At 41.3% G+C, this 22285-nt stretch overlaps 1 protein-coding gene across 2 annotated transcripts in view; it reads right to left on the bottom strand.

Moving 5' to 3' along the window:
- LOC147709416 (xanthine dehydrogenase/oxidase-like) overlaps positions 1-22285 on the bottom strand; it is a 736168-nt gene that overhangs the window by 347216 nt on the left and 366667 nt on the right. For both annotated transcript variants that reach the window (XR_015296692.1, XM_086927985.1), the window contains exon 19: positions 8404-8523. Coding sequence is in view for 1 of the 2 variants with exons in the window: in XM_086927985.1 (XP_086784111.1) it covers positions 8404-8523 (120 nt within the window). In the remaining variant the exon portion in view is untranslated. The remainder of the gene's footprint in view (positions 1-8403; positions 8524-22285) is intronic.

The raw sequence follows: 22285 nt of genomic DNA, 5'->3' as shown, positions 1-22285 counted from the left end.
ATGGTGCAAGGATACCTGTGTTGGCACTAGGCAGCTAAATTTAGCACCAGCGCAGGGGGAAAAGCAGCACTGCACCGTATTCTAGTAAACATGGTGCAGCCCTGCGTTTCTAAAGTGACTGAGCGTGTTGTTAGTCTTTTTTGGATTAACAACACCCTTCGCCACTTTCCTTGTCAATATGTCCCACCGTGTTTTATTGAAAACGTGCTTGTGTACCCGTTATAGTGGCAGGAGAGCAAATGTCACATTATTAAAGTGCTACAAAAAAACTAAAGCCATGGCCATAACATAAGCAATTTCCCCACCACAGACTAGCAAGGAAAATCTACTGCAATAAAGCCATTCTCTGGCAACCCTCTTTACTCAGCTCTGCAATGGGACATATAAGAACAGTTGATAGTATATTTAATCCAATCCATTGCGAGTAACAATCCTAAAGAGTGTCTAATAGCACAACGTTGTCATAACACCTATTGGGTTTTGTGTAAAGGATTGGACGCATGGAAGGGCTCTTTGCTTTCCTTATGAATTTCCTAAGGAAAGGACGGCACAATTCCAGCCTGCACAATAACATACACATAAACAGCGTCAAACATCTTCTTAAGAGTGTACAAGTAAGGAGGAAGTAGTCACAAATGGCAGAAAAAACCCTCAACAACCCGGATAATTTTTGATTGAAGTTAAGAGTTAAAACTTAATATTTAAAACCTGTTACAAAAGTGAGACAAGAATCAGAGACAAAAAGGTAACTAAGTGGGCAGACAAAGGAAAAATCATCCCATGTGTGAAATTTCTTGTATCTTCACTTTCTGTCAGCCACCTTCTGGACTCTGCCCCACAATTCCTGCAGGTCATTCTTTCGAGCAGCAAGGTGTGAGATTCAAGGACGCCTGTCTTCTCTCGCATTACACAAGGTAAGGGAAACGTGTCAGCACTAGTCGGACCCGCTCTGAAATATACCAGAATATCCCCTTCCTGAAGATACAGGGGTGCCACTGGAACAAAGAAAACAAAAAGGTGGACATGGGCTGAAGAGGCATCTTTCTAAGAGCATCCAATTAATAGAAAACCTTCCCAAAGTATTAATAATTGAAGGCACCCGTGAAACAATAGGGAAGCTCTAATTTCATTCTGGCAGGAGATGGCTCTGAAAGTAAACGAGCTACAAATGCTAAAAATATGGTTTCACCTGTGAAGCATGAAAGACAAGATGAAACCTATATGCTGGGCAAGAGAATGAAAGGAATGCTGTCTTCGTTCATGCCTGGAGAACATGCGGCCACGGTTCATTCCTGTTCTAAGATAGAACATTTGCCAATGCTTATTACTGCTTATGGTTCTAATTAAGGATACGGGGCCAGATGTACCACCCTAACTTGCATGTGCAAACGGGCTTGTGACCAGTTTGCGCATGCAAAATGGCCCGTGGCCATGTACCATTCTTAAATAGCGAGTCGCAATTTATGTGTGACTCGCTATTTAGGAATTGCGACTCGCTATTAGGAAGGGGCGTTTCTCTTCCTAATAGCGTCCACAAAGCAATGTATGAATGTTTTGTGACAGCAATTGCGGTCGCAAAACACTCGCAAATTACCACCCTCTTCAAGAGGGTGGTAATGCCGTCGCAATTTGGAAGGGGTCCCCAGGGGACACCTTCCACCTTGTGACTGTCTCTAAAAATATTTTTAAGGGCAGGCAGTGGTCCCAGCAACCACTACCTGCCCTTAAAAAATGAAACGAAAACGTCTAATTTTTTTTGATGCAGCTCGTTTTCCTTTAAGGAAAACGAGCTGCATTAAAAAAAACTGCTTTATTTAAAAGCAGTCCCAGACATGGCGGTTTGCTGAGCCCAGCAGGCCACCATCCCTGGGAGGCCTGTCATTCCCAATGGGCTCGCAAATTGCAGGAGGCTCATTAATATTCATGAGCCTCGCAATTTGAGACCCCATTGGGAATCGCAAACAGTGTTAAACACCCTGTTGTACATGCCAAATAGCACCTCGCAAATTGCAAGTCGCAAATGAGTCGCAATTTGCGAGGTGCTATTTTGCAGGTCATACATCTGGCTCACAATGCATATGTCAAATATATAGCCTAATGAATTGCTTGTACTTGTTCTTTGCATGCCTGAATGCTGAATGTGCGAATGTATGCTGGGACAGGGAGGTTTGATGAGGTGTTCTTAGGCATTTTTGCCCAGGGCAGCAAGAACTCTAGGGCTGGCCCTAGTAACAAATTCTGCATATTTCAAACACTGCTAAAATAAACTTTCACTGGATTCGTCATTATATCCAATCAAGGCTGCTTCGTTCTAGTTTTAAATTATTTCCTGAGCCATTGGGAGGGAGGAAAGGGGGGCAAGCAGCACCGACAACCATTTGGGTGTGTAAACGGCCGCTTTATTGAAACGGGTGCACATCACACTTTATTAAAAACTGGCATTTTGCCTTACAAACTAAAACCTCTCTAAACATCGAATTACCTGACGCCTTGACATTTCCTCCCCCCACCCCTACGATCCCCACATGATCAAAAACCCCACCCTGCAACATACAATACATAACTTCCAATACATTAAATAATACACAATCTTATCACATAACATTAGAACTCCTACCCTCCTAAGACCTACAATCCTATTTGCCTTCCTACAACTGTAACTAACAATCCTCTAATGTAAACTTCCAAACTGCTTAACTTTTCCCTGCTTCTGTTCACCAACTCCCCAAACTTAACAATAAACTACCAAACTCCGGCCAAACTTGGCCAACTTCAAAAACCTCTCCGCCAGCACCTGTTCCAAGCGACAACATTACAATAACATAACCCCTATGCACCTGTTGAAACAGAAGCCCCTATCCAAAAACCTCCTAAAAACCTGAGCCCAGGGAGGGTGGGCGGGGCCAGAAAAACCCTGACTACAGCACTCCCAGCCACCAGGTCACCAGAACCTAAAATGGTGGCTGGGACAGCGCTGATCCCCTTTTCATAGCCTTGGGCTACATTTTTCAAATTGGGCTGCCTTTGGGCTATTCCCATGGCAGCCCAAAGCAGCAAAATGGCTGCTCCCTGCTTGCCCCCCTCCCCCTCCCAAATCTGCCCGGAGGCAGACCTCGCTTCCTCGGCTGCCCGCCCCCAAAGCCCCCCTTAGGAACAAACCTGCCCTTAGATTCACACTCAGTGCTTGTCGCTCCAACTAGAGACTGGCAGAGATATAGTAGCTGATTCGACAGCTCACTACTGTAAGCATGCGCACTCGAGACCTGTGGGAAATCACCAGGCCCCAGATTATACAACTTTAATTTGAATTTAATTAAATTAATGAAGTTTTATAAAGCGCGAACATGACCATTTATAGTATCACTTTAAACACAGTAATATAGATAAGTGATACAACATATAAAAGACATAGGGGAGCAAAGGGATGAAATTATTAAGAAAGCTAAAATTCACAGTGGTAAAGTTAAGAGGTATAGAATCAGTGGGCCAGGAAGATGTTCAGTAAATGCAGTTCTACTTCTTTTTGGAGAGGTTTATGGAAGAGTTAGTTATGGTCTCCGGAGGAAGAGAGTTCTAAATTTTTGGGGCAAATCCAAAGAAGGCTCGCTTGTAGGTCTTTTTTTGATCTAATTGTTGTGGTTTCAACAGCAGAGAACTTGGGCTTCGAGATGGTGAAAACTGCATTTTTGCATTTTCACTGTCAGGGCATATTAAACACTAAAGGAGAATGCCTTTTTTAATATTAGGGACCTTGCATGTTGGGCTACAAAGGCCTTACCTAAGGGTGGCTTATTAATAAGAAAAAGGAAGGTTTTGATCTTTTAAAAGGTTTTATTTTTTTGTGTTATGTCGGTAGTTTTAACACTGCCCAACTAGGTGGATGTGGAAGGCCCAGAGTCAAATGTTCACCTTTATCACTAAAGTGGTGGCACAATTAAGAGCTGCAGTCCATTAGTGACATTTAACTTACTAGCCCTAGGAACCATATACTAAGAAATTATAGGTAAGTTAAATAGAACAATCAGGTATTAGCCAATTGTGCACATACTTTGGAGGTCAGAGAACATGCACTGGGCCTTGGACAGCAGGGCCCAGTGCACTACAAAGTTGAAAAACCAGCAACAGTCCAAAAATGTGGGGGTAATCATGCAAAAAGAGATTTCCTACACTGGGCTGCAGACAAATTAAGGGCTAGCTGTGTGACATTTGTGTATTAGTGGACTTTGATTTCAGATTGACAAAGAGGTCTCCTCAAGGAGATTGAGGGAGTGAGTGGGCTGATTCCGCAGTACTCTGCATACCACTGAACACAGATATATTTGAAAGGCAACCAATGCAGGATTTTGCCCTTAATCAAATCTATTCTTCAAGGTGACTTACTTTGTTGATTGTTTGGTTACCAGGAGGATTAACAGGAACAGAAGATCTGTATTATCATTCCCCATATTTTGAGGCAATGAGTAATATAGAATACCTGTTTTCATGCTGCATCGTAGGAAGAAGTCAAACCAGTATCCTTCTAGTTGACCGTTTTATATAGTGAAGTTCATTATTCTGGATAAAAGACATTTTTCATTTGTCTCTGTAAAGGAAAAATACATTTTGAAGGAGGTCTATTACTGAAAAAGGATGGGTCTTTAAAAGGTTTTTTAAGCTGAAATGTTAATTATTCGGCAAGGAGTGCATCCTTAAAAGAGCAATGTATGGATCATACTGCATCAGAAGGTGCAAGTTGTATTGAATGACGTTTTGAAAATGATGGCTGGTCTTCTACTGCTGTGAAATTAGAGTGAAGTTTGCCTGTGGAAAATTGGCAGAGATCACTGCTAGCATGAGTTGAAGCCATTTTGCTTTTGGCATCCATTTTAGTTAGCCATGTGTTTGCTATGTTCTTCCCCGTCTTCGATGTTGCCTGCTTCTCTATTACGCCTGAGTCATCATCTATAGTTAACTCCTTCAGCACTGAGCCTGAGCTCAGAAAGGGCTGTAGCTGCTAGACTGCACCTGTTACAGACTTAACTGTCAGGCTATTTTAACTGATTTCAGCAACTATGTAACTCCTCCCACTCTGTTGACTAAGTGATTTTCATGTACCCTTATATGTGAATAGCTATTCGTGTGTACACTTGTACCGCCTCTTTTTGAACCCCAATGCTTACACTACAACTATCACAGTATATAAGCACCATGGTTTCTGTACTCCATGTACTGCCTCATACATTGCCTGAGGGGTCTGTATCGATGTAGTCCTCACTCATGAGTGTTGATAATAAAATATTTGTTTTAATATTACAGCTTCCGTGCCAATCTCTATTTTGTTGGTCTAAGGACTTGAGGACGAAAAAGGATGAATCCCTGCCCTTGTAGGCCTCTGACAAAAGCTACCTCCCACATGCCATCATGACTGTAGAAGTTTGTTTTACATCACTGCATGTTACTGGTGTCAAGAAGATAATGAGATTGCTTCTGATTATATATTTTGTCAAAGAAATGTTTGTCAACTTCTTGGCATTCAGAAGAGTAGGGGATTTGTTTTTGGGTCATCTGTGTTTCGTCATGTGCTTTACAATTTCAAAGAGCTTTTCGCCGTTGGTGACTTCATCATTCTAGTCTTTATTTGGCACCACGTCTTTCTCCTTTATGCCACTGTCGATTTTCTGTGTTAAAAGTGGTTGAGAACCAAGGCAGAGTTGCTTTAATTTTTCTCTTCATGTTAATATGGCTGTCTCATAAACTCTGAAAGTAGGCTTTGCTATAACTTTAGCTACCACAACTTTCCAATAACCTATGTGGTATCTGTGTAACAATGTATGACAGTAGACATGTAAGAAACATGTACTCGGAGCTACCAGACTTTCATCTCAGTGGTTTAGACTGGTTACATTTCAGATTATTGGATAATCCCTACTAGATTTTGCAAGGTAGGTTAAAAGCCAGTGATCAATCCTATACAGTCTCCATGAATTGACCACTTATTTAGAAATGCCTTTGCAATAGATTATGACAGGCGATCCTGCCAGACTGCTGTAGCATCCACTCTTATGCCAAGGGTCGATACAGTGATGAGAGGAGCTAAGCCTAGCCGATCATGTGTTTTCCTTCAGAGGAAACACTCTCTCCTGGCTGACGTCTGCTAACCACAGCTGAACCCCTGTAAAAAATGTATGCAGTGCACTGGGCCACAAAGAACTTTAGACGCAAATTACCTATTCCATGCTCTCATAGTGTAGAGCAAAGAAGTAGTATTATGGTGTTAGATGGCTTGGAACATTCTAATTATGTTAGAATGGTTTATTTTATTCTCCTTGCTAGAAACATGCTTAAGTGATGTTTTACTTATATTCTGTGTGGTTATTACTCATGCACTACGCAACAGGAGTGTGGCTCACTGATTAGAGCGGCAGACCCTGATGCAGAGGTCTGCCCCGGGACCAGGGTTCAATTCCCGATGCGGCAGGGTCCTGAGCCCAAAATGTCCACGGACTCGATAATTCTCGCCTCGGTGCCTATTCTAATCCTGGGGTCCCACGCTGCAACTCTGGGCAATAGCTTGCTTAATCTCCACTACGGCGGCCCACCCGCTGCGGGATGCCTGGCTTTCACCTTGGGGATGCCCAGTAGGGGTTATCTCACAGGGAAAAAGTCAGGACAGGTTCCCAAGGCAAGCGCTTTGATGCCTTCGGGTGATACGTGCGCTATATAAGTCGCAATACATAAATACATACATACATACATACATACAGGATGAAACTGTTTAAATAAAACACTTAAAAAAATTCTAGGCCCGATTCACAAAGGGCCTCCGCAATTGTGTCGGAGCCTACGCACTTATTGTGGGGAGACCTCACTTGTGGCGGGACCTTCGCAATGACAAACTGCAGTTCAAAGGTCCCGCCACTAGTGAGGGATCACCGCCACAAGTTTGGAGGGCCTTGTGCATCAGGTACATAGTGTCTTTTCTTAGTGCCGTACTTGAGCGTGCTACTCCAAAGAAAAAAATTTAGTTTGAATTACCACTGCGTCCTTGACCCCTTTGAGGGACTGTTAGTAATCTAGACAGCACGGGCACCACACGAGCAGGTAAGCTCATTGGGTTTTGTGGGGCTGCAATTACCTGGCTTCCCTGCTCAAGCGACGGTGCACTGAAGTCATTTACTGCACCTCTGGGTAGGGAATCCAAACCCTGTAGACCTGGCTGAAAGTTTCAGGTTACAAAAGAGCGGTTCAGTGTGAGGTTCTGGCAGTAGGTAGCATCCATATTCGGGTGTAATGGAATGCTCAGTCATGATTTCTCAAATTTTTCACTGCTGGTTTTGTTGACTACTTGTCCACATTTTGCGAACTTTGGCTTGAGAATTGCGTTTTAATATGGATGGTGACATGCTAACTGATAATTTCTATTCCATAATTGCACGCAGTATTTGATTAAATAAATAACCCAGTATTTGTAAAGCACAAAGTAATCACCCCTATGTGTCTCATGGCGCTGGGGGCTGTCGGGAAGATTAAGCAAGGAGAGGGAGAGGTGTGGCGCCGAGGCCAGGGTGACTGACTCCAAAATCTGGGGATCATAGTTCGATCCCCGGGGTGGAGGCAGATTAGCCCAGCACCATGTAACTCTGGGCAATAGCTTGCTTAATCTTCCCAACGGCCGCCAGCGCCTAGAGACCCTAACAGGTGATGGTTCGCGCTTTACAAATGTGGATTATTATTATTATTAATAAGCAAGATATTGCCCAGAGTCACATGGTTCTGGGCTGAGCTGCCGCCAGGGATCTGACCGTGAGCCCAGTGCTCTGGAGTCAGCCGCCCTAGCCGGTGCGCCACACTTCTCCCACAACATTTGAACAAAAAATGTATAGACACTGATTCTTGGTCATATAAATTTTTAAGAAACTCGTATTATAATAGGTCAACCAAAAACATGTCAAAATCTGGCTTTTTTCACTGTTAGTAGTGCAAGTTAATTTGCTCTAAATATATGACTGAATAAAACATATATTATTAATATTTACAAAGTTAGATTTTGAAATGTTTGTATACTCAGATGAGTCAAATGATGATTAGGAAAGGAGTTTGAATAGTAGCCTGCAATAAGTGTGTGAAGAACACTTTATTGAAGTCTTGGAATAGCTTTGCACATTTTGTGAAATTTCTTGACATTTTTGAAATATCTAAAGAAACAGTCAATAAAAAAATTCGAAAAGTTGATTCCCCTGGAGAGAAAAAAAGTACAAATTCACTTTTCGAAGCTTATTTCTTAGTAATAGTTAACGCATCCGCCAGTAGCTTTAGAATGTCATCCTCATTTAACGCGAGAAGTACACTTGCGCACAGTAGTAGTTAAATGACATGTGCTCTATTTTGACCTCACAGTCAGTTAGTTTCTCGTGGATGTCTCACCTGAATTGTGATGATGTGTGGTTGCTCCTCGTATGTGATCTTCACAGCTTTAGCTGCCCTTTGAGCATGTTCCTGTGTATCAGCAAGAACCCCAGCAATAATGTGCCCAACGCACGTGACCTGCACAAATAATAAATCCAGTTATGCTGATGATAAATGTGGAAATGCAGCAAGGATTTATGGTCGCAATTCAAGCTACAACTACACTTGTCCTTCCGGCTTATAACAGGAAAGTGCAGCGCTGTAATACTTAGAAAAAAAAATTGTTATGTTTATTTTTCTAATAAATATAATAATTAAGCGTATGCAAAATTTGTTTGTACGACACCCAATATTTTCAGAACAAAAGCCGATCTCTCTTTGTGGAAACTCACAATAAAATAGCCCAGAGGGACTGAAAAGTTCCCACTGTGCTTTCATATGATGTTATCACTGTTTAAATGACTCACGGGCGGGTATTGGTCGCCGTTCATCATCTTTACTCCTGGGCAATGCAGGCATGATTTCACAGTGATTCTCAGAGATTAAATCACAGCTAATTATTTTCTTCGTTTCTTAGCTATGTAGTTCACGGAGATGATCAGTCATGTTCTAAGGAACAGTCTTAGATAATATTACATATATTACACTACTAACACGTATGAGTAAAGGAGCATTACGTTCCATTTGATAGGACTATGTAGCAGGACATTTAGGTGCACATAAGGGCCTCGGTGATATAAAAAGCACCTAGCATAGCTGTATCTTCACATGCAAATAATGTTTCTTTCTACAACCTTGTACCCCCAAATTGCATCTCAAAAAGCATCTGGTATAGTTCTAAAATCCGGAATGCATAACTGACCATTACTTAAAACATCTGATTGTCACCTTTCTTTTTTTTCTCAACTGGACGTCTCCTTCCTTTCCATCCTTCTCTGCTCGCTCTTTCTGAGCACCTGCGTGTTCTCCACCGTCATTAATAATGCATTTTTTAAACATCACAATCTCCCTTCTATTGACTCCCCCCAAGCATCTGAATTAACGCGCCTACCCACGTGGCATTACCAATGGTAACTTCTCTTAGTGTAAATTACCACAAGGAAACTAGAGTGAATGCATGGAAGAGTTTGCTTGAGTGCACACGCCTAATCCCTCAAACAATAACTAATGACACTGGATTACCCACTAACCTTGGGTTCCGAAGCTACATGCTGCCAGCGGTAAGCGCTTCAAGCCTCATTGTGAATAGTAAGCGCTATACAAACATAATTACAGCTACAGTAACCTGCCTGAACATCACTAGGCAGCTATATTGTTTGTGAAGATGCAAATTGAATGACCTCATCATGACTTGAACGACATTCCTGATTTGGCAGTTAACCCTGGTACAGGCTACATGAACAAGTACAAGGAATGCAGGACAGTGCATTTGAGAATAAAAAACACTGCAGCAGAAACATTGAGAAATGCTGAGGAGATCAAGTGCAGTAACACAGGTTGTTCCTGTAATTTCCCACATCTCAGGGTCCCTGCACCATAAGACTTTAAAAAGTCTACGGTACTCCTGCATCGAGAAATCACAGATACCTCTGGTATGGATACATTCGAGAGCTGCATTCCGATGCACATTCTTCGCTCCCTTAGAATGAGGTCTTAGTGTGTTTCATAAGGTTTCACTTTAAAATACATTGTGTCGGCTTTACAAAGTGTCATGTTGGTGAAATTTTAAAACCAACATTGCAATAGGCTACTACCTCAGAACCCTCGCTGCTCGGGGTACCAAGAAAAAGAAGGTCCCATGAAGGGCCTCTAACATCCGGGAAATAGATGTTTGTGGCTCACCAGGTGAATGTTGTTGTGTTTGCTCACTGTCCCCACAAGCAGGCGGCCATTTTAGCTCTGAGACACAGCAGGCACAAACAATACTCTGAGGCTGGGGGCCCACAGGTTTTACGGGTGCAGTGAGCAGGCCAGTGGATGGGGAGGTGGTACAGTTTTGGGTATTCTCATGAAGCAGGAAACTACTCTTGTTCACGGAAGTCAAAGCTTACAAGGTCAAAGTTTTAAATAAGCATACCCCACCCAGACATGTGTGATAGCCAAACATAATTTTAAATACATTTATGTCTTTTGAAACTGGTGTAGCAAGGAATGTTCAATGTATTTTGGGATTGTGAGAAGGTAGCCATTTCATATTCACTCCAGATCCTTTGACTTTTTATAGACTTACATTACTGGAGGCTGCCAAAGAACCCTCAACGTATGTGCTTTTTTCCTCCAAGAACAGTAACATGTTAGAACAACGTATCTGGTTCATTTAACCACTTCATTGTAAAATGCACACAAATTGTCAATGCCCAATGCAAACACCCAATATTGCCCACAGCGAGGAATTTACCACTCACATTTGGGAACATCAGATATTTGGGCTCAGAAAGAGAGATGCAACACTTCTCAGGTATCAGTGCTTGAATCTCAAATTAACTTGAGTTTAGAATTTAATTAATCTGATATAGTTTAATCAACTTGGCAGACATGTGGCCCTCTGTAACGACTCCTGGTGGGCGTCGAAACATAGACCCACACCACGCCGAAAGACCCCTCCCGCACTGCCTGCATCATCCTCAACAATGAACTCTCCATAAAACGTCATGTCAAAGCCGTCTCCTCAGCCTGCTTCCACACTCTCTGCATGCTACATAAAGAAATCAAGTGGCTCCCCTCTGCACCAGGAAGACAATGGCGTAGGCCCTCATCACCAGCTGAATGGACTACAGCAATGCACTCTATACAGGCACCACCACCGAACCCATGCAGAGGCTCCAGACGATCCTGAACGCAGCCGCAAGACTTATCTTCATTCTGCGCAAAAGGACCCACATTACCCAGCACTTGAAGGACCTCCACCAGCTCCTGATCCAGAAGAGATGCCAGAATAAGCTCCTGACCCACCCCTACAAAGCCCTTGATGACCAAGCACTCGCCTACATAAACCACAGCTTGCATTTCCACAGACCACCCAGGAACCCTGATCCTCACACCTCGTCCTCACACAGATACCTCCCGTACTCTGCTGCTGCTTCGGAGGACGCTCCTTCTCCTATCTCACTGCTAAAGCCTGGAACACCCTCCACCTCCTCACCACACCCTTGCAGAATCACTTCAGGAAATGGCTCAAGACCAGGCTCTTCAACTGAGACCACCAGCAAGCACCTGGATACCCTCTCAGGTGACAAGCAGCGCTCAACAAGTGGATCACTGACACAATATCGATGTCAAAAATATCGATATACAAAAATATCGAGTTAAAAATATAGAATGCCAAAATATCGACTTCCTATCTCCAAACAGGTAAGTACAAAAATATCGATGTAAAAAATATAGTCAAAATATCGAGTTTTTTAAATAGTTAAAAGTAATTTAAAATTAATAAAATAATAAATATAACTAACTTAAAAATACTTAAATAACATTAAAACTAATAGATAATTAATATAATTTAAAAAAATGTGTGTGTATATATATATATATATATATATATATATATATGTATATATAATATATATATATATATATATATATATATATATATTCTCCATAAGAGTCCAAATTAGACGCGCACTCAGAGGTAAAGTGATACAGTGTCGCTTTATTTGCTGTTACGCGTTTCGGGAGCCAAAACTCCCTTGCTCACACAGCAAGCCATTAGCTTTCCACCAGTTACATACACATGGCGAGATAGCCATAGAAACAGGACTGTACACATTTCATTTTGGCTGACATTTTGGAGTGTACTTTCTGAAACCTTCTATTGTGCATAGTGTCTCATGTTTACACAACCCTTTATTTATGAAAGTAATTAAGGACATTTTATCATTACTTCTTTTCACATTTCATTCGCCACAGTGGCTGTTTGTGCAGTCATTATCTCTAAACCCCTCTTTTCTCGCCTAGTGGCTTAATGAGGGTTCAATGTCTCTGGTTAAAGCTTTATCTTTAAAAACAAAGAACGTGCAAAAAACGTGAACTATAAGTGAAGAAATTTCTACTTAGTGAGGAAGTCTTCTACTCTATTTTCGTGAATCTTCAGGGTGACAGGCTCAATTCCTCCTGAAGTGCACGTGATCCCTAATATTTCATCTCGATTTCGCCTGTTAGAGTAAAACAAAATTAATTAAAATTACAATCTTATTCTCATTAAAACATTTTTCCAGCTTAGATAATTAAACCAACATTTCTGCATTGTGACCACCTTTTATACTTATACATTTCATTTTTACAGGATTCTTATTTCATTTTCATCAGTCATATAGATGAACTACCAGTTCCTCATGGTCATTGTGCCCATTCGGCTGTCTTGTTTCTAGTTCTAGAATCCATTTAGACTCTTTTTTCCTCAGCTGTATCTCTCTGTTACCCCCTCTTTGGTTGTATCTCACCTGTTCAATAGCAAAGTATGTTAACAGATTACAATTTGATCTGTGATAATGCGCAAAATGTCTCGCGACCGGATATTGGGGGTCCTGATTAGTGATCGCCCTAAGATGTTGCATCACCCTATTTTTGGCCATTACTGTGGTGCTGCCCACATATCTTTTTTTGCATGGACATTCAAGCACGTATACCACATGTGTGGTGCTGCATGTCAGGAATTGTGTTATCTTTCTTTTGGTCTTACCATGGGGGAGATCAAAATCTTTTCTCATAGGGCTATGCTTGCAGGCTTTACAGTGCCCACAAGGAAAGAAACCTACCAGATTATGTTGGTTCCTATCTCTGTAGTTTGTAATGTCTCCCTTTGTGAGTATGTCCCTCAAGCTATGACTTTTCCTGTAGGTGATGGCTGGTCTATCACTTAATTCAGGGCCAATGATAGGGTCGCTTTTCAGGATGTTCCAATTCTTTGCAATTATTTTTCTTACTTTGTGAGACCCTCTATTGAATGTAAGAATTACCCTGGTGGTCTCATTTCCTTGCACTTCCTTCTCTTTAGTTATTAAAGTGCTTTCTCTCGTCACATTCTCCATCTTTGCTAGGGCTCTATCTAGAACCCATTTGGGGTAACCCCTTTCTCTGAATCTCTGTATCATTATTCCACTTTCTTTTTTGTACTCCTCTGTGTTGGAACAATTTCTCCTTGCTCTTAGCAGTTCCCCATAGGGAATACTCCATTTTAAGGTGTCAGGGTGGCTGCTCAGAGCATGGAGGACACTATTGCCCGCAGTCTCTTTCCTGAACAATTTCGTTCTTAAAACGTCACCTTCTGCCCTTACTTCTACGTCTAGGTATTCAACCTTTTGTCTATTCTTTTGATGAGTAAGTTTTATGTTATACTCATTGGTGTTTAAAAGTTTCACAAATTCGTCAGCCTCTGCATCATTCCCACTCCACACTACAAACAGGTCATCTATGTACCTAAGCCATACTATGACTTTTTCAAATGCCTGCCTGTAATGGGGGTTACTTCTCATCTCCTCTTCCCATTTGCCCAAGAACAAATTCGCAAAACTCGGCGCAAAGCTCGTACCCATGCAAGTTCCAGTAGTCTGCTTGTACAGTTCACCATTAAACATAAATACATTATTTTCCAAACATATTCTTATCATTTCTTTTAGCATCCTTGTGTGCTCAAGGTACATTATGTTCCGTTTACTCAGATAATGCATGCATGCTTCTATACCATGTTCATGTTCAATGATTGTGTATAATGAATTTACATCCATAGTTATTAACATGTACTCGGCTTTCCAGTTTATAGTGTCAATCTTTTTCAAAAAGTCTTGGGTGTCCTTTACATAGGAAGGTAGCTCTTTCACATGTTCCTGGAGGAAGAATTCCACATACTTAGACACATTTTCATATACACTACCTATAGATGACACTATGGGTCTCCCTGGTGGTCTAAGTGGGTTTTTATGTATTTTGGGAAGAAAATAGATTATTGGTAGTTTAGGATAATCTTTCTTCAGGAAGGTAAACTCCTCCCACGACAGGAGACCTTCCTCCTGCCACTTACTCAGGTTAGACCACATGGTTAAGATGTTGTTTTTGTATATGCTACCATTACTTTTACAGTAATAGTTTTCATTATTTAGCTGTCTTGCTGCTTCAGCTATGTATGCCTCCCGATCTTGTATCACCACATTTCCTCCTTTATCAGCTGGGCGTATTATAATGGAGGAATCATTTGCTAGGGATTCAATGGCTTTCTTTTGTTTTGCATCCAGGTTAAAACCCCCTCCCTTACCTCTTGGGCAGTGCTTGTATTCTATGAGTGCCTTGGTAGTTACATCGTGAAAAGTGTCTACATTATCGTGTGGGAGATTGGGGAAGAACACAGATTTTGGTTTAAAACTGGTCATGGCGGCTCTGTCTGTGGTCAAGTTTAATCGTTCTGTACCACCCTCCCTGGTGTGTGTTCCTGTGTTGTCTCCTTCATATAGTAGATCCTGCGCTATTTGGATGGCATAGGCGTCCCTTACCTCCAATGAGGGCTGACTAGGGGGTATGCTTTCCTGTGTGTTCCAATTACTAGTGTTGTTCTTAAGAGCATGCCATTTCCTAAGTTTTAATTTTCTTATGAACCGAAACATGTCAATTCTGGTCTCACTGTAGTTGAATAATTCTGTCGGACAAAATGACAGACCCAAACTCAAGGTTTTCTTCTCAACATCCGTTAATTCTCTACTTGATAAATTTACAATAGTTTTGTTTACCATTTCGTTGTTCTCCATTACTGATTGCGTTTCTTGTAGCCCCCACGCCTGGTTCCCATTGGCTCGCGTTCCACTTCTTTTCCTCTTCCTTTGCTTCCTTCTTTTCCTGCGTTGTTTACTTCGTCCGATCCTCGTCCGGCTCCTCTTGCTTTTCCCCGGGGTCTCCCTCTCGTGCCTCTGCCTCTCTGTGCTGGAGGGGGTGAAAATACTCCCGACTGCCGCCCCCTCTTCAGCGCTCGGAATTCGTGAAGAGGGGGCGGCAGTCGGGAGTATTTTCACCCCCTCCAGCACAGAGAGGCAGAGGCACGAGAGGGAGACCCCGGGGAAAAGCAAGAGGAGCCGGACGAGGATCGGACGAAGTAAACAACGCAGGAAAAGAAGGAAGCAAAGGAAGAGGAAAAGAAGTGGAACGCGAGCCAATGGGAACCAGGCGTGGGGGCTACAAGAAACGCAATCAGTAATGGAGAACAACGAAATGGTAAACAAAACTATTGTAAATTTATCAAGTAGAGAATTAACGGATGTTGAGAAGAAAACCTTGAGTTTGGGTCTGTCATTTTGTCCGACAGAATTATTCAACTACAGTGAGACCAGAATTGACATGTTTCAGTTCATAAGAAAATTAAAACTTAGGAAATGGCATGCTCTTAAGAACAACACTAGTAATTGGAACACACAGGAAAGCATACCCCCTAGTCAGCCCTCATTGGAGGTAAGGGACGCCTATGCCATCCAAATAGCGCAGGATCTACTATATGAAGGAGACAACACAGGAACACACACCAGGGAGGGTGGTACAGAACGATTAAACTTGACCACAGACAGAGCCGCCATGACCAGTTTTAAACCAAAATCTGTGTTCTTCCCCAATCTCCCACACGATAATGTAGACACTTTTCACGATGTAACTACCAAGGCACTCATAGAATACAAGCACTGCCCAAGAGGTAAGGGAGGGGGTTTTAACCTGGATGCAAAACAAAAGAAAGCCATTGAATCCCTAGCAAATGATTCCTCCATTATAATACGCCCAGCTGATAAAGGAGGAAATGTGGTGATACAAGATCGGGAGGCATACATAGCTGAAGCAGCAAGACAGCTAAATAATGAAAACTATTACTGTAAAAGTAATGGTAGCATATACAAAAACAACATCTTAACCATGTGGTCTAACCTGAGTAAGTGGCAGGAGGAAGGTCTCCTGTCGTGGGAGGAGTTTACCTTCCTGAAGAAAGATTATCCTAAACTACCAATAATCTATTTTCTTCCCAAAATACATAAAAACCCACTTAGACCACCAGGGAGACCCATAGTGTCATCTATAGGTAGTGTATATGAAAATGTGTCTAAGTATGTGGAATTCTTCCTCCAGGAACATGTGAAAGAGCTACCTTCCTATGTAAAGGACACCCAAGACTTTTTGAAAAAGATTGACACTATAAACTGGAAAGCTGAGTACATGTTAATAACTATGGATGTAAATTCATTATACACAATCATTGAACATGAACATGGTATAGAAGCATGCATGCATTATCTGAGTAAACGGAACATAATGTACCTTGAGCACACAAGGATGCTAAAAGAAATGATAAGAATATGTTTGGAAAATAATGTATTTATGTTTAATGGTGAACTGTACAAGCAGACTACTGGAACTTGCATGGGTACGAGCTTTGCGCCGAGTTTTGCGAATTTGTTCTTGGGCAAATGGGAAGAGGAGATGAGAAGTAACCCCCATTACAGGCAGGCATTTGAAAAAGTCATAGTATGGCTTAGGTACATAGATGACCTGTTTGTAGTGTGGAGTGGGAATGATGCAGAGGCTGACGAATTTGTGAAACTTTTAAACACCAATGAGTATAACATAAAACTTACTCATCAAAAGAATAGACAAAAGGTTGAATACCTAGACGTAGAAGTAAGGGCAGAAGGTGACGTTTTAAGAACGAAATTGTTTAGGAAAGAGACTGCGGGCAATAGTGTCCTCCATGCTCTGAGCAGCCACCCTGACACCTTAAAATGGAGTATTCCCTATGGGGAACTGCTAAGAGCAAGGAGAAATTGTTCCAACACAGAGGAGTACAAAAAAGAAAGTGGAATAATGATACAGAGATTCAGAGAAAGGGGTTACCCCAAATGGGTTCTAGATAGAGCCCTAGCAAAGATGGAGAATGTGACGAGAGAAAGCACTTTAATAACTAAAGAGAAGGAAGTGCAAGGAAATGAGACCACCAGGGTAATTCTTACATTCAATAGAGGGTCTCACAAAGTAAGAAAAATAATTGCAAAGAATTGGAACATCCTGAAAAGCGACCCTATCATTGGCCCTGAATTAAGTGATAGACCAGCCATCACCTACAGGAAAAGTCATAGCTTGAGGGACATACTCACAAAGGGAGACATTACAAACTACAGAGATAGGAACCAACATAATCTGGTAGGTTTCTTTCCTTGTGGGCACTGTAAAGCCTGCAAGCATAGCCCTATGAGAAAAGATTTTGATCTCCCCCATGGTAAGACCAAAAGAAAGATAACACAATTCCTGACATGCAGCACCACACATGTGGTATACGTGCTTGAATGTCCATGCAAAAAAAGATATGTGGGCAGCACCACAGTAATGGCCAAAAATAGGGTGATGCAACATCTTAGGGCGATCACTAATCAGGACCCCCAATATCCGGTCGCGAGACATTTTGCGCATTATCACAGATCAAATTGTAATCTGTTAACATACTTTGCTATTGAACAGGTGAGATACAACCAAAGAGGGGGTAACAGAGAGATACAGCTGAGGAAAAAAGAGTCTAAATGGATTCTAGAACTAGAAACAAGACAGCCGAATGGGCACAATGACCATGAGGAACTGGTAGTTCATCTATATGACTGATGAAAATGAAATAAGAATCCTGTAAAAATGAAATGTATAAGTATAAAAGGTGGTCACAATGCAGAAATGTTGGTTTAATTATCTAAGCTGGAAAAATGTTTTAATGAGAATAAGATTGTAATTTTAATTAATTTTGTTTTACTCTAACAGGCGAAATCGAGATGAAATATTAGGGATCACGTGCACTTCAGGAGGAATTGAGCCTGTCACCCTGAAGATTCACGAAAATAGAGTAGAAGACTTCCTCACTAAGTAGAAATTTCTTCACTTATAGTTCACGTTTTTTGCACGTTCTTTGTTTTTAAAGATAAAGCTTTAACCAGAGACATTGAACCCTCATTAAGCCACTAGGCGAGAAAAGAGGGGTTTAGAGATAATGACTGCACAAACAGCCACTGTGGCGAATGAAATGTGAAAAGAAGTAATGATAAAATGTCCTTAATTACTTTCATAAATAAAGGGTTGTGTAAACATGAGACACTATGCACAATAGAAGGTTTCAGAAAGTACACTCCAAAATGTCAGCCAAAATGAAATGTGTACAGTCCTGTTTCTATGGCTATCTCGCCATGTGTATGTAACTGGTGGAAAGCTAATGGCTTGCTGTGTGAGCAAGGGAGTTTTGGCTTCCGAAACGCGTAACAGCAAATAAAGCGACACTGTATCACTTTACCTCTGAGTGCGCGTCTAATTTGGACTCTTATGGAAAATAATTGACTGGCGGGGCTCTGCCAGCCGTGAACGCGCCACCGGACTATGGGAGGCTCCACCGTGAAAGAGCCGTGAGAAGTAAACATATATATATATATATATATATACATATATATTTTTTACCAAGCACACTTCCTCACGATGAAGGACGGCACGACTCCGTGAGTTGCTTAAGAATGAAGTTTATTTTTCAAAGCTGCTGAAAAGACGCGTTTCGGCGGAAGCCTCCGCCTTGCTCACTTCACCTACTCAGATGTGATACACAAACATATATACCAATTGACAAACACAGTTGCCTCACTGTGATTGGTATCTAGTAACTCTGGTAACACAATGTTTGGTCATGTGATTACGCAACAAACATAGAAAAGTTCCTAATGAGCAAAATGCATTTTTAGATAAGGAAATGCCATCACCAGTACAATTCCAAATCATACTTTCATGGCATTGCATATTAAATAAAACAGAATATTTACATCTATGTCTGTTTGCGAAAATTAAAGTGTTGACTTTGCAGATACATGGCATAATCCATAAACAACACACCAGGTGAGAACCAGCAAGGAGTCATATCACAAAAATACAGTGACCGACCGGACATTCAGGGCACTCTATATTATACCCTGTGACTGTAATCAAACATAGTCCTGGTTACACGGCTTCTAGAGCATGTGGGTAATTCTCTCACTATAACAATGATCATTTTATGAAAATGGGTCAGTGCCTAAATGACAGAGATATTCTCTACCCCCATCACGAGTTTCATAAACCAAATTTAAGGAAAAAACACAAAAGTTGCTACATAAACATCGTCTCCAAGTGGATTAATATATGTGTGTCTTTGCATGGGGTATGAACCATGATCATACGCATATATTGAATTAACATCATACCATGCCTAGATGTGTACATCTATTCTTGGGACCCCAAAGTTTCACCTGGATTGATTAAACCATGACGTTACCAAACTAGATAGGTGCCAAATTGCTAAAATAATTAACACAAGTTACAGAGGAAACAAAGTATTTACACAAGTGATGGTGTAGGTGTGTTACAAGCGGGAAAAGGAAAACTGCGAGAGTGTGCTGCACTATTCTATAAATGTACTGTTAATGCTTCATCGGCATTAAGCCCATTCGGAATCTTAGAATCCAACAAGATGATGTATCTTGATTCCAGACGTCTAAGGGCAAGTCTGCGATTCCCCCCTCTGATACTTTTTGCAACGTTGTCGATGACAAAGTATTTAATGTCAGAACTGTTGCCAGCATGTGTCTTGTGTATATGCCTGGCCACCGGGTAGGTTTCATCATTGTTCGTTATTGCTCACAGGTGCTGCAATATACGAACATGTGCTGGATGGATGGTGCTGCCAACATACCGTTTGCCGCATTTGCAAACAAGGACATATACTGCGTACTCCGTTTTACAAGAGTAGCAGCCTCTGATGGTGTATGGTTTGTTTCTAAATGGAACAGGGACCTCTTTGGTGTTGATGCCTTGTTTGCATGCTTTGCATTTTGTGCATTTGATGAAACCTCTTTGGTTATTTAACCAAATAGGTGGCTTGGTGATAGTCGGTGCACTGACTACAAGCTGGTTGCGCATCGATTTGGCCCTCCTGAAGGTGATTGAAGGACTTCTGTCACACCATTGCCCTATTACGGGGTCATTTTGTATCAGAGGCCAATGTCTCTGCAAGATCTTTCTAACGTAATTATGATAGGCATTATAACCCGTAATCAGTCTTGGCATGTTGGGGACAGTTTTGTTCTCTTGAGTGCTTTTTCTTTTCTGAGAATAGAAGATCCCTTCTATTCACATTGCGGCATTTATTCTCTGCTCGTAACAAAGTTTGAGCACTGTATCCTCTTTTGCTAAGTCTGTCAAATAAATTTGCCTTGGCTTCACTCACTCCTTCCTGTGTACTACAATTTCTTGTCATTCGTAGACACTCTGCGTATGGAATGGACTCTTTGAGTTTGACTGGGTGAAAACTCTGCGCGTGTAAAACCGCATTTCCTGCAGTAGGCTTGCGGTATGTTTTGGTTTGGATCTTATTATTGTCTACGAACAGCTCTAAATCTAGAAATTGAATTCTTTCTTTGCTGGTAGAACAGGTGAATTTAAGATTAAGACTGTTTTCATTGATTTCCGATGCAAATTTCTCTGCACTCTCTTTTGACCCTTTCCATAAGATGAAAATATCATCTATATATCTCCTATAGATTATAACATTTTCCTCCATGCTAGATACATGGGTGACGGCTAATACTTGCTCCTCCCACCAGCCCATATGCAAATTCGCATAGCTGGGGGAGAAGCAAGTACCCATGGCCGAACCTTGTAGCTGTTTGTAGTGTAGGCGATCAAAAATAAATGTATTGTTCGTTAAACACCATTCTACCATCTGTAGGAGCATGATGGTGTGGTCATGTAGTGCAATGGGTCTTTGATTGAGAGAGTGTTTGAGTGCATTGAGTCCGTCTGTATGCCTAATGCTGGTATACAGCGACTGTACATCTAAGGTCATGAAAACATAATCGTCATGCCATTCAAAATCATACATTTTTCGTAGAAAATCACCACTGTCTTGAACATAAGCAGGAAGATCTTTGACAAATACTTGCAAAAAACTGTCCACATATACACTCGTTTTTTCAAATAGACTGCCTATCGCAGAGATTATAGGTCTTCCTGGGGGTTTCAGTGCATTCTTGTGTATCTTAGGTATTAGATACAGTTGAGGCATAGTCGGATAGTCATTTTTGAGGAATTCAAACTCTGATTTGGTGATCAGGTTGGCACTTTTCCATTTGTATAGTTCCGCATGGAACCGTTCTTGAATGCCTACAGTTGCAGTGGGGCTGATTCTGCAGTAGCATTCATGATCTTGTAGTTGTGCCATCGCTTCTTCATTATACATTTTGAGTGGCCATAAAACAATATTACCGCCCTTGTCAGACCATCTTACAACTATATCTGGTCTGCTTTTGATTTTTGTCATGAGATTATTGTATTTGAACCTCTTTATCATATCAGTTTGGTAAAAATTCTTGGTACTCAAAAGTGAAAGTTCCTTTAGTTCTTTAATCACATATTCCGAAAATAAATCTAAACCATCTTTCAATAACATAGGCATGAAAACAGACTTGGGTTTGAAGCTCGTTTTAGCAGCCACGTTAGTATTTAAATTGGATTGAGCTGCTATCTCGCCTGCTGATAGTTGTGAAAGTGATTCTTCGTATTCCAAAGCAATCATGTCGCTTAGAACCGCCATATCTGTGATAGCTAGCCTTTGTTCTGGTTCAGTGCCTGGTTCTTTCTCAACATCTTTTCTTGCACTATTCCAGAAATGCTTTTGTAGTTTAAGTTTTCGCAGAAAATGAAATAGGTCTATCCGAGTTTGGGCATAGTCAAAATTAGTAACCGTACAATATGTCAATCCTAAAGATAAAATCATAGTCTCTTCCAAAGTTAATTTTAAGTCAGTAAGGTTCACCACGGTGTTGTCCATATTTTCAAAATGTGTGTCTGCCATTATTGTTTCCTGTTTTTTCTGTAGGTTGGCTTTGTTTGT

This window comes from Lissotriton vulgaris, chromosome 6, assembly GCF_964263255.1.
Source record: "Lissotriton vulgaris chromosome 6, aLisVul1.2, whole genome shotgun sequence".
Lineage (NCBI taxonomy): Eukaryota > Metazoa > Chordata > Amphibia > Caudata > Salamandridae > Lissotriton > Lissotriton vulgaris.
This window is presented reverse-complemented; position numbering and strand designations above follow the sequence as displayed.